Source organism: Clinocottus analis, unplaced genomic scaffold, assembly GCF_023055335.1.
Source record: "Clinocottus analis isolate CAN_PGR_092001 unplaced genomic scaffold, fCliAna1.0.p SCAF_26, whole genome shotgun sequence".
NCBI lineage: Eukaryota > Metazoa > Chordata > Actinopteri > Perciformes > Cottidae > Clinocottus > Clinocottus analis.
Genome location: NW_027175998.1, coordinates 4,759,273 through 4,772,936, shown reverse-complemented (window position 1 = coordinate 4,772,936; position 13,664 = coordinate 4,759,273). Strand labels below are relative to the sequence as shown.

Genomic DNA, 13,664 nt, shown 5'->3' with positions numbered 1-13,664 from the left:
TGAGGCCCGAGTGTGAGTGGATGGCTGGATTAGGGTTCTCATCCCCGGGTTAAAGCTCTTATTACGGGCTATCGCAGAGGGAGCGGACGGCTGCTCGGGCGCATCGACGTGGGGCCGCACGGCCGCCGCCTTCGCCTCTCAATCCTCCATCCGGCGTGATTGGCAGCGACCGGATAAAGCCGTGATTATCCCTTATTACCCTCTGCCCTTTTTTTCACTGCTCCATCTCATAAGCACGACGTCTGTCTGTCTGTCTGTCTGTCTGTCTGTCTGTCTGTCTGTCTGTCTGTCTGTCTGTCTGTCTGTCTGTCTGTCTGTCTCTTGCACATGCAAATACACACAGAGAGGAGGAATTATACATGGATGGACAGATGGTGATGGGCAGTGGCAAAACAGATTATACTAAATACTAATAATTAAATTAGCTTATAATAATATCACACTGATGCCAGCAACCATGAGTCACGTTTTCAACATTCTGACAGTTAAAGCTCGCTCACAAGCAACAAGAGCAACCGTCTGAACCAAAACACGCCGGCTGGGGATTGAAAAGCATGTTTCCTTGTTGTTTTTCCCCTCCATCTTTCCTACGGTCCTTGAATACATCATGTGCAGAAAAAAAAGAAAGGAAAAGAAACCAAAACAAAGCTTAAAACTGTATTTAATTCAACACATTTTATTCCATGTCTCATATAAGATTATGCCCCAAGTAAACCTTTTGCTTTTACCAGATTGTGTAAAATAAACCTTTATATTCTTCGCTCCTCAGCGTCAGGAAGCCTGAGAGCGACATTAATGTGACAAGAAGTCTGAACACAGCGTTGCAGAGACAGGAGATGCTGTACACATATCGATGTTCAATATATCTAGCACGTACGGCCCAACACGGGTAACACTTGTAGGCGCCTGATGAAGTGTTGGAAATATAGATTCCAGTGTTTCAACTCACGAAATGTTAATGATTTCTGGCATGGTGACAGTCATGAGACATGTTCGGGTCTCTGCGTCTCCACAGAGGTGCAGGACTAGCACAGTAACAAGCGGGACAACTGCCCCCAACTGCCTGGGCTTCAGAGGGTTAATCCCTGATCGAGGTCGTCAGTGTTTTGGCCTCATTTCCTGTCCTGAACCTCTCCGGCTGACCGCGTTGCTCCCTCACTCTGCAGCAGATTGTTCCTCGCTCACAGCCGCTCCACCTTCACAACACACACGCCCTCATTAGCATGATTAGCTCCTCAAGCAGACACACCGGCCCGATCCCCCCTGAACCCCTAAACCCCTAAACCCCTAAACCCCTGAACCCTGAACCCTGAACCCTCAGGGACTCACTGACGTCACCCGCCAAGCGTGTAAGTATGAACGTGGACGTCACTTTGCTGCAACATATCACGTGACTGCAGGAATATTGTGCACAATTGATGTAATACTTCTAATTCACTGATTTGAACGTCTTCCTCAAGAGGTGAGAAGTCATTTTACATGATCTATTTACTTGTTTTTGTCAGAACGAAATGTCTGATGAGTGTAAATAAACATTAGATATAAATATTCTGCTTCCATTCCTCTGATTTTATGTTCCATCTTTGATCTGTAATGTTGTGAAGGTATTGTTTCAGCTGCGCGCCCACGTGCCTCTTCGGTTATCTTTGTGTTTCTTTACGTCTCCGTGCTTCCTTTGGGAACTGTGTGATTAACGTCACGTTGCATTGGGGGTAATTCCCCTAGGCAAAGTCGGCATCAAATGCTGACTTACAGAAAGAGTTCATAAGGGCTCAACATGTCTGTCAGAGACTCAAACACTAAATGATTTGACAATGAGACGCCTCTAAACACTCAGGGACTTTGGACCGAGTCCATTGTGACGGAAGTCACCGGTCGCTTGGCGCGACGTCACATCCGGCACAAGAGTTTGGTGTCGTAAGCGCTCTGGTTTCTGCGGCGTTAGTCGTATCAACCAATCACGGCTCGGCGCGCTGACGGTCCGAGGTGACGGCAAAAGGGCCAGAACACACGGCGCGAAATGTCTTTTCATTTCATTGACGCTGTGAGCTGCTCACCGAGAGCAGACCGCTGAAACAATCCGAGCTACTTGCAGTGACGCAGGAGGAAGTCTATCGCCGACCCGCTGACCACGCCAACCGGACATGTCGCCCGTTGCCCTCAGAGGTCAAACCCCGGTCAGACGGACAGCCGATGGCTCGGAGATGCCGTAATGGGATCACATCTTACATCAGCAGCCAAAAATCTCTTTTGTTGAACTTTTGCGTGCTCCCTCTCTCGCCGTGAAGGAAGCTGATGATGTCGCCCGTCTGTCACATGCAGGACTCCATTATTCATGAAGGATTGTCCCCAGGCTTAACAGTATGCAAACTTCTGGTCAATTTGCATACGGGCATCGGACTGATTTGTGTGTTAAGGAGGCTGGGCTCGTGTGTGTGTGTGTGTGTGTGTGTGTGTGTGCGTGCATTTCCCCCCAGCTCGTGCGATAACACACGAGTGCGATGACAGTTGCGATCAACTGGAAAACGTCGGAAGAAAAGCTCGATCTCCCCTCGTCCAGGATCGCTCGGCTCGCACACGTGGGAGTGTGCGATTGTGCGTCTGTGCGCGATAGTGTGCGTTTGTGCCAGCCGATTCCTTTAGGGTCGCTTGTCAAAGATGACAACTGTGATTGCAGTAACAATAGAAAGTAAATATAGAATAGAGAAAAGGCGAATAAACGGGAAAAGCCTGAGTTTTATGAATAGCATAATTTGCTACGCATTAGCATAACAATGGAGCAGTCAGGGAGCATGATGGGAGCCATCTTAATGCAGGGGAAGCAGGCCCACCGACTGCCTCCCACCACCAGTCAGACCTGTCTACCTCCAACACCTTAGCAGGGAGGAGGAAACTAAGTGTTCCTGACAGGAGAAAGAGGGAGAGTGTTGCTGTCCACGGTCTAGATTTGACACTTCCACATTAAACCTGAGATCCAATCAAGAAGATTGGATTGGATTTCGCTGCAGCTGGAAGAGGAGCCTCGCGCTTAGAGAGGAGTTATGTTTGATTATTTTTGACTGTTATTATCAATGGAGGGGGAGAAGGATGTGGATGCACAGCGTTGTCCTGCTGCAAGAGGGTTGGTCTTTGAGGGAGAGCTCGATGGTCTGTAATCACATCGGCGTCACCTCGCTCCACTGCACGAGAAGGTTCTCCTCTTTGTCGGCTTTCTGCAAACAAACTAAACTCACCTCTGGTCTGCTGGTCTGGCTCTGAGGTTCCAGCACCGTCGACTTCAGGGACGCTGCGCAAATGAGTTTTCCCCGAGAACGAGTTGTACTGAAATGTGAGCGATACAGATTCGTACAAGACGCACAAAAAGCAGCAGGGACGCGACTGAAAGAGCAACACACCGGAGACGCTGCTGGTTATCTGACTCTTCTCACTCCACCTCTTCCTCGTGCTCCTGCAATATCGCCGAATGATTATGTGTCTGCAGCAGTGTGTCTGTCCTGGAGTCTGCAGGGGAAGAGATAAACCGCCAAACCACAAAATAAGCATTTCTAAAACAGAGCGTCTTTTACCTCCAGCTGACCTTTGACCTCTGGGATGCAAAGTACGGCCTTCTTTAGCATCCTGAAACCTCCTGAATCTGCTTTACTTCTGCCAGACGTCACCGCACACAGATTATTCACACACACACACACACACACACACAAAACTTGGCTTTGACTATCATCTGCTTTTGAAGATATGACGGCAACAACAGCACAATGTTTTTTGGCATCAGGCGCTCTCTCTTAATAAACTCTGGCATGAGAGCATCCTTCCTGTCACATCACATCTCTCACGAAGGCGTTCACAACTTTTAGAGCCACAGAAAACAAACTTAGAGCAGCGAACTGCTGCTGAGGCGCCAGACTCGTTTCCTCTTACTCTTGTTTCCTCTTCCCTCTCGTTTCCTCTTCCCTCTTGTTTCCTCTTACTCTTGTTTCCTCTTACTCTTGTTTCCTCTTCCCTCTTGTTTCCTCCTCCCTCTTGTTTCCTCCTCCCTCTTGTTTCCTCGTCCATCTTGGCTCCTCTTCCCTCTTGTTCCCTCTTGTTTCCTCTTCCCTCTTGTTTCCTCCTCCCTCTTGGCTCCTCTTCCCTCTCGTTCCCTCTTGTTTCCTCTTCCCTCTTCCCTCCTCTTCCGTCTTGGCTCCTCTTCCCTCCTCTTCCCCCTTGGCTCCTCTTCCCTCTTGGCTCCTCTTCCCCCTTGTTTCCTCTTCCCTCTCGTTTCCTCTTCCCTCTTCCCTCCTCCTCCCTCTCGTTCCCTCTTGTTTCCTCTTTCCTCTCATTCCCTCTTGTTTCCTCTTCCCTCTTGTTTCCTCTTCCCTCTTCCCTCCTCTTCCGTCTTGGCTCCTCTTCCCTCCTCTTCCCCCTTGTTTCCTCTTCCCTCTTGGCTCCTCTTGGCTCCTCTTCCCTCTTGTTTCCTCTTCCCTCTCGTTTCCTCTTCCCTCCTCCTCCCTCTCGTTCCCTCTTGTTTCCTCTTTCCTCTCATTCCCTCTTGTTTCCTCTTCCCTCTTGTTTCCTCTTCACTCTTTCCTCCTCTTCCCTCTTAGCTCCTCCTCCCTCTCATTCCATCTTGTTTCCTCTTCCCACTTCCCTCCTCTTCCCTCTCGTTCCCTCTTCCCTCTCGTTCCCTCTTCCCTCTTGTTTCCTCTTCCCTCTTGTTTCCTCTTCCCTCGTTTCCTCTTCCCTCTTGTTTCCTCTTCCCTCTTGTTTCCTCTTCCCTCTCGTTCCCTCTTCCCTCTCGTTCCATCTTGTTTCCTCTTCCCTCGTTTCCTCTTCCCTCTTGTTTCCTCTTCCCTCTCATTCCCTCTCGTTTCCTCTTCCTCCTTCCTCCCTCTTTTCGTTTGATGAACTCAGGTTGTTCGTCCGTCCGGTTCATTCTCAGGGTCTTTAGGAACGTGGAAGACATTTTTCTCTCCAGTTTTGGTAGAAATGTCCTCTTGCCGTCGAGGTTGAATTATATTTTGGAGGTTTAATGTCAAGGTCACTGTGACCTCACGTTTATTCTCATGAATGTGATAACTCATGAAGACCTCGAGGGAACTTCTTCAAACTGATCAAAAACATGCACTTGGACTAAAGTAATGCTTCTCAACCTTTTCTCATCACGCCCACTTCAGAGGAAACATGTTGTTCAGGCCACAACACACATGTGTACACATGCTGAATTCTAATAGAAATAACTTGTTGTGACATCCGTGCTTTTTCAAATAATGCAATAAAGAAAATTGCAAGGCAAGTGAACCAGATTGCTCCATCAGAACAAATCAAATGCAATTTGCAATCACTTAGTTAACAATGCAAATAAAAGTGTGCAAAAAATAACTAATGATCTGCAAAATGAAAAGCTTATTATGGCAATGAACCTGCTTTGCACTGAATATTAAAGATACCAGCGATGACGCGTCTCAGAGGAGACTTTGGACAGTAAACTGCACCCTGACCTGTGAAGGTCACATTCTGGAGGTTTTCTCTGGTTTCCTCTCTCGTACCTCTGATTCTCGTGTTCCTCGTCCTCCTCCTTCCTGCCGTCGTGCTCTGCATTGTGAACTCGCTCTGTCGCTGCTCTCAAAGAGCGCGCTCTCGTTGCCGGTGTGTGTGTGTGTGTGTGTGTGTGTGTGTGTGTGTGTGTGTCGAGTGGCTCATGTATTTAGCACATGGCTCTCCGGGGCCGCGTCCTCACATTATGCTCAAGACCAACGGGAGGAAAAAGACGGAGAAATAAACCTCTCGGTTCAAGACTTTTCATTTATCCACCGCCTCACATCCCCTTGCTTGTGCGTACACGTGTGTGTGTGTGTGTGTGTGTGTGTGTGTGTGTGTGTGTGTGTGTTAGAGAGAGAGGGCTCACATTGTGTCATCTGCATCTTAATTCTACAATTACCATTTGATCCTGTGATTGGCTGCTTCACTGTATCGACACATTGGGTTTGTGGTACACACACACACACACACACACACACACACACACACACACACACACACACACACACACACATCATTCTCCGTTACATAACACACACCCCCTTCCATACTCACCCGCACTAATAATTAGCAAAGCGGTTCAAATAGCACTTTAGCTCGTTCAGCTAGCTTAGCAAGCTAATCGGCGGGAGAAGCTGAAACATGTCGCTTGTGCCGTGTCAGGTGTGTGTAGTGTGTATCGCTGTCTGCTGGAGTTGAAAATCATATGAGCCACTATGACACACACACACACACACACACACACACACACACACACACATCAACTCCCACCTGCACACGCAGGATCTGCTTTCAGTGGCGGTGGAGGAGAGTTGCGGCGTCATCCGCCCACACACTCACCTGCACTGATCCACTGCAACTTCCAGCATATTTGCCGAGTACCACACAAGTGCTTCTCTTTCCCTCACCCCTCCACTTCCTCTCTCTTTCTCTCTCTCACACACACACACACACACACACACACACATGCAGTGTTTGGCTCTAATTCTAATCCGGTGACCACATCAATGATGGCGGTCGGCTCTGTTGCTGCTGCGTTTCAACAGTTTCAGGAGATTCTGTTCTCACCGGCAGCAGTTTGACGCCCGGACCCCAAATATGCTGCAACACACACATCCACTGGTTGTTTCTGATCTCTTTTCTGGCTGTTCTCATTGGCTGTCTGCACTTGTGAATATATATCTACTAATGAAGTCAGGTGACCAAGGTATTTCGCCATTTCTGGAGCTTTTCTCACGGCCGTCTTCAGAGGACGACAGTGTTGGACTCTAATATCATTTAGTATGTGTCACATGACAAAAATAACTTCACCATGTCAGGATATCTCAGCCTCTTTGATTCCACCATATGGAAGAAGCAATAAATGTCTGGATTATCAATGTTCATGTTCACGTTTGCTTCTCAGTGAGCAGAACGCTTGAGGGATGAAGCTGCAAGGAGAGCTGCGAGAGGATGAAGCTACGAGGGCGATGGAGGGATGATGGAGGGATGATGGAGGGGTGATGAAGGGGTGATGGAGGGATGATGAAGGGATGATGGAGGGATGATGGAGGGGTGATGGAGGGGCGATGGAGGGATGATGAAGGGATGATGGAGGGATGATGGAGGGGTGATGGAGGGGCGATGGAGGGGTGATGGAGGGGCGATGGAGGGATGATGGAGGGGTGATGGAGGGATGATGGAGGGATGATGAAGGGGGGATGGAGGGGTGATGGAGGGGTGATGGAGGGGTGATGGAGGGATGATGGAGGGGTGATGGAGGGGTGATGGAGGGGTGATGGAGGGATGATGGAGAGGTGATAGAGGGGCGATGGAGGGATGATGGAGGGGTGATGGAGGGGCGATGGAGGGATGATGGAGGGATGATGGAGGGGTGATGGAGGGATGATGGAGGGGTGATGGAGGGGTGATGGAGGGATGATGGAGGGATGGTGGAGGGGTGATTCAATCAAACGGCGACGACTTTAGAACGACCTGCCGGACGAGAAGAGGCCGGCAGAATCAATAACTTGTTTTAAATCGCTTCTTAAAACATTATCCTGAGTTATCCTGAGTTATCCTGAGTTATCCTGAGTTATCCTGAGTTATCCTGAGTTATCCTGAGTTATCCTGAGCTTTACTGAGTCATCCTAAGTCTCGCGCCTCTTCGTCATTACGTCAGAAACGTAGAGTTTTGGGCCGTCACGTGAGACCAGATCGCTGCTCGTTTAAATTCTGTTGGCGGCCGACAGCGTGAGTCAAAAAAAGATAAATATCTGCTGATCTTTATTTATTTTCTACTGTGTCCGACCCGAGGCTCGAGGGATTTCAGTAAAGCCGCTTCTCTCTCAGGCAGCATCACAGCACCGGCGTCCAGTCCAGAGCAACACACACACACAAATATACACACACACAAATACACAGACACAACTACACACACGTGCATCTGCTGTATGTCCTAATGTGTGCGATTGTGATACAATCATTACAATGAGTCTCTGACAGGATCCTCTCTGTCTGCGCTTAATTTAATTTCCTTAATACACACTGCAAAGTCATTTGTATTCTATTGTGTATGTGTGTGTGTGTGTGTGTGTGTGTGTGTGTGTGTGTGTGTGTGTGTGTGTGTATATATCCAAAAAAAGAAAAACAGGGCTATGTGTTCAGAACTGAGAACATACAGAAGACATTTGAGTCACATCAATTCAGAAGAAATTAGCCAGGATCTGTCAATGCTTGTACTTGTGTGTGTGTGTGTGTGTGTGTGTGTGTGTGTGTGTGTGTGTGTGTGTGTGTGTGTGTGTGTGTGTCTATGCCACTCAGCACTGCAGGACATCAAACAGACAAACCCTGGGGGACAAGACAGACACTGTCACGCCGACTGAGCTCTGATGAGGATGTGAACCATGTGTTTCATTATTAATAACATAATTAATAACACTATTAATAACACTATTAATAACATTAATAACATTAATAACACCCTGCTGGCGTCCAGCATCCACTCACAGTCACCGAGCCTCGCGCTCATTCCAAATTAATGTTCATTCAATTCATATTCATGTTTGATTCGCAGCGTGTCGCCGACAACTCGTGACCCACAACTTCACGGTTCAGTACTGAGCTTCAATTATTGAAAAGCTTCAGGATGCATTGTGGGTAAAAAAAAACAAAAAAAACAACGCGCCGCTTCTTGTGCACGAAGCCAAGAGGGTTCTGTTTTATGTGTTAGCAGCGTGTTGAAATAAGGACCTCTCTCTCTCTCTCTCTCTCTCTCTCTCTCTCTCTCTCTCTCTCTCTCTCTCTCTCTCTCTCTGCGGAGGACAGATTTAGTGCCCGCTGCCATGGTAACAACAGCATCCACACACACACACACACACAATCGGAGCGGCGAGACCACGAGGACGCACACCTACACAGCTGCGCTCTCTTTTCAACGCACAAACACCACGTGCGCACGAGGAGGAGCGTCCGTGTGCGTGTGCATGTGTGCGTGTGTGCACGTGTGCATGTGTGTGTGTGTGTGCATGTGTGTGTGTGTGTGTGTGTGTGAGGAGCACCTGTGGAAGCACTTTTTTTTTGTTTCCACAAGTTGTGAACACACTCACCGTCACGGTGGGGATGGCGGTGACCAGCGAGTAGACGAGGACGGGCGGCGCCTTGCTGTTGTCCTCCGGCCCCGGGTACGGCTTGGAGAAGGTCTTGTCGAAGCAGAAGAAGCCCTGGATGTGCACGGGGAACGTGTCCGTGTACTCAAAGTAGTACGCCAGCAGCACGGTGCCCGCCATGATGACCAGCTGGAAGTAAAACATAGCGGCGCCGGCTTTAGGATCGCACTCCGCGGGAGAAGGAAAAGACGGCCGAGAGAAAGAGAGAGAGAGAGAGAGAGAGAGAGAGAGAGAGAGAGAGAGAGAGAGAGAGAGAGAGAGAGAGAGAGGGGGGGGGGAGGGAAAAATATTGTCTCGGATTTATAGAAAAGAAAAAAAAAGGGAGATTTTTCCTTCACTGAGCAAAATGATGGATGCTTCAGTAATGTGTAAAATGAATCAAATGTGCGTGGAGAGATAGTGAGGGATGAGAGAGGGAGGGAGGGAGAGAGGGACAAATAAGGAGACGAGAGAGAGAGAGAGAGAGAGAGAGAGAGAGAGAGAGAGAGAGAGAGAGAGAGAGAGAGAGCCCTTCAGCATGCAGAGTGGGAGGGTAAAGACACAAATGGAGACGATCAAAGAAAATAACGCTGCATGGAGGAAAACAAGAAGAACTGATCGAGGAGGACGAGAGACAGACGGGTGAACAAGAGGAGAGAGAGAGAGAGAGAGAGAGAGAGAGAGAGAGAGAGAGAGAGAGAGAGAGAACTGTGGGAAAAGCAAGAATTACAGGAGTGTGTGTGTAATTTAAGTCATCAGATGTATGCAAAACACAAGCCATGCAGCTTAAAATATGATCTTCAGAACTATTTAAAATAGGGTTTAATAATAGAAATGCATCAGCAATTCACAACAGAGTAAGTATGATAAACATAGAAAACATGAAGAATAAAACACGCCTTTCTGCACAGATGAGACAGATGCACGAGTACTAATTATTCATTTATACTCCAGTACACAACTCCCTACAGGGGGAAGTACACAAACAACCTGCAACTGCACAGCGAGCTTCTCTCACTGAAAACTGAGGATTTGTGCCGTTTGTGTTTACTCTGAGGAGTTGTGAGTCTGAACCAACAACAACTTCAAGTAGCAAAAGGAACGCCAGTTTAAACAAAGCTGATTAGTTGCTTCATAATGTGAATTGTTTGCTGAATGAACCTGTTGTGGTTACAAACCGCCATGGGGGTCCAGTACGGCTTCAGAAGGTAAATAACACAACACCAACAACAACAGTCATTATTTACAGGAGTCTCAGACCTCCAGCGAGCAGGTGGGTTCAATCCACCGACTCGTCTCAGGTGTGATCAGTGACATCGTTGCTGGAGAGGAGACACAACCTCCATGATCAGTCAGTTGCACCTGTTTTAGATGTTTTATGATAATATACGTAGATCAAATGAAGCATTGTGATTGGTTGAGCGTGAGTCATGAGGTGTAGTTTATTCATCCATAAAGTTCTGTACAGCCGGTTTACATTAACCAGTTCATATCAGTACGCACTCACATAACAGCTGATTTAAATAATACATTAACACCCTGAACAGTACATTATTGACGATACAGTACTGCCTCTCGTGCCTTATTGCTTTATTAATGTTGATGTGCAGCGGACTGGAATAATTTAACCTCCTGAATACACTGCATATCATTTCATTTCCATTACATTTAATTTTATCGCTGAATACACTAAATGTATATACATATTTCATTTCTTTATGTATATGTTTCTACATATATATATATATATATATATATATATATATATTATTGTTTATATACATATATTTTCTTCTACTTTGTATATATCTGCCTTCCCTGCTCTTCATTTATTTTATTACTTATTTTCTAACGCAATGCATCTTCAATGGAGTAGTGACATGTCAGCCATCCCACTCGTTAGCTTAGCTTAGCATAAAGACGGGCGGCAGGGGGGGGGAACAGGCCAACTGGGTCAAAGGGTAAACAATAAAGCTCACACAATAAACACACATCTCCTTCTTCAGTCTGACATCAGACCGACACGTTGTGGTTTCATTGTGCGTTACTCTGGTTGCACGGCAACACTCCAGGAAGTGTTGCCGTGCAGGTTGCCCAAAATGTCGAACGGTCCCCAACATGCTCGAGCTTTTTTAGACGTCAACGTCTGTGTTTGTTCGTTTTTATCCGAGATGATTACTGGATGTGAAGAGTCTCACTGCGGCCGAGTGATTGGTGATGACACACAAGCCCTGAGGCCCGATAAAGCAAATCTATATGGTATCAACACACACGGGCAAAGCACACACACACACACACACACACACACACCTCCAGCGTGTAGTACATCAATATTGTCCAAGAATACCGAGCAGCTCCATGTTCCTCCATGTTCCCTTCCATCTTCATGCGCTTTGTGTGTCTGAGTGCGTGGGTATGCATGTGTGTGTTTCCATGCGTGTGTTCGGATATGTCTGCAGGCACGAGGGAGGGGGAGGGGGAACTCTTGACACCGGCATGTTGTGTTGAACATGTCTTTCCATCATCCGTTCCTCTCTTCTCGCCGAGCCACAGACGGCTTGAGCGAGGAAGCGAGGAAGCGAGCGAGGGAGCTGCAGAGAGGTGGGAGGAAGCGATGGAGGTCCACAAACGCCCATCAAAGTTTAAAACAAACATTTGAAGTCGACTGTGGAAAAAAAGCCTCCCCGGGAGGCCGTGCGTGTCGCTTTGCATCTACTCCCGCGCCGCTTATAGGAAGTTCAGGATGCCGTCAGTCTGAGAGGCCTCGCGACCGCGTGCAGAATAACACATGAGAAGACACGAGATGATCGCAGTAATGTGAATTGTCAGTGTTGAAATAGAAAAGTTGCAGTCCACCTCTCTTATGGCATCAACACAAACAGGAAACACGGCCGCTCGCCCGAATACACGCGTGAGTCCACGTCAAACCAGGCAAAACATGTTGCATCACATGACCCGCGAACACTTTGACAGTTTCATTCTGTGCATTTCAACAAGCTTCAGTGGGGAGCGAAGCAGCGTCAGCTGGTTTACAGCAGGATGAACCCCACAGGATGAACCCCACAGGATGAACCCCACAGGATGAACCCCACAGGATGAACCCCACAGGATGAACCCCACAGGATGAACCTGACAGGATGAACCCCACAGGATGAACCCCACAGGATGAACCCCACAGGATGAACCCCACAGGATGAACCCCACAGGATGAACCCCAGATGCCGATGTAACGACATAGTGACGCAGATTTCTCACTGTACACATATATATCTTGTACTCATGTATATATGTTGTGTATATATATATATATATATATATATATATATATATATATATATATATATATATATGTTACATATATTTTATATATATTTGCACTCTGTTTACATTTAATTTAATTCCCGTTCACTTAATTTAACCCCCTGAATACACTGCATTTAATTTAATTTCCTTTTGCATGTAATTTAATCTCTGTATACATTGCAGTTTTTCATTATGTATTATATATACATACATGTATATATATACATATATATATGTGTATATATATATATACACATATATATATGTGTATATATGTGTATATATATATATATATATATATATATATATATATATATATATATATATATATATATACACATATATATATATATATGTATATATATATATGTGTTTATATGTGTGTATATATATATGTGTATATATATGTCTGTGTGTGTATATATATATATATATATATATATATGTGTATATATATATAATGTATGTATATATATATATATACATACATTATTTATTTTTGTATATATCTGTTATCCCTATTCTCATTTATTTTATTTTATTTTTTAATTATTTTATTTTGTGTGTTTAGTTTATTTCATTGATGTCTGTAAGTGTGGGATGATGCTACTACGGCAAAAAAATTCTCCTTGGGGATTAATAAACTACTTTTCATTCATTCATTTTCATTCATTTTCATTCATTCATATATATATTTTTAATTTTTAATCCAACAACTTCGTGATGAAAGGAGCATCGTGTGGATCACGTTGCCTGCGCCCAATGTGCATCTGTTCTAGTCTTTGCAGTGAGTTTCGATGTGACGCTGTCCAGCGATAAAAGGTGGCTTTGCATTTGGGGGGAACACTTTTCACACTAATGCTCTTTATTTGACATTTCGTCCTCCTTCCCACTCACATGAACAAATACTCAACTTGCAGCGCACTCTGCAGCCACAGCCGGTTGGTCTAAATATGAATAAAGGTCAAAGCAACTTCAAGTTGATGGTTTCTAATTAGCATATTCTGCACAGCTCACCTTGGAATACTCATTTGCATAATAAATCATCTCGGAAGCGTCGTCTGCATGTGCAGCATGAAACCACTGACAAGCTTACGCCGCAGGTGGGTCACAACGGCCCAAAATGACCCATTCTGTCACGTGTCATCTCCACGCCGTTGACCCAGGGTTCAGTCACATGGCAGCCATCTTGGTGTTTGTAAGTCAGGGAAAGGAAAC

The 13,664-nt window shown here is 46.2% G+C and overlaps 1 protein-coding gene across 3 annotated transcripts in view; it reads right to left on the bottom strand.

Moving 5' to 3' along the window:
* The window catches only part of plppr2b (phospholipid phosphatase related 2b), a 43,146-nt gene that overhangs the window by 12,093 nt on the left and 17,389 nt on the right, over nt 1-13,664 (bottom strand). For 2 of the 3 annotated variants that reach the window (XM_068592094.1, XM_068592095.1), the window contains exon 3: nt 9,105-9,293. In XM_068592094.1, coding sequence (XP_068448195.1) covers nt 9,105-9,293 — 189 coding nt within the window. Of the gene's footprint in view, nt 1-9,104; nt 9,352-13,664 lie in introns of those variants that run through there. The other variant, XM_068592096.1, reaches the window with a different exon arrangement.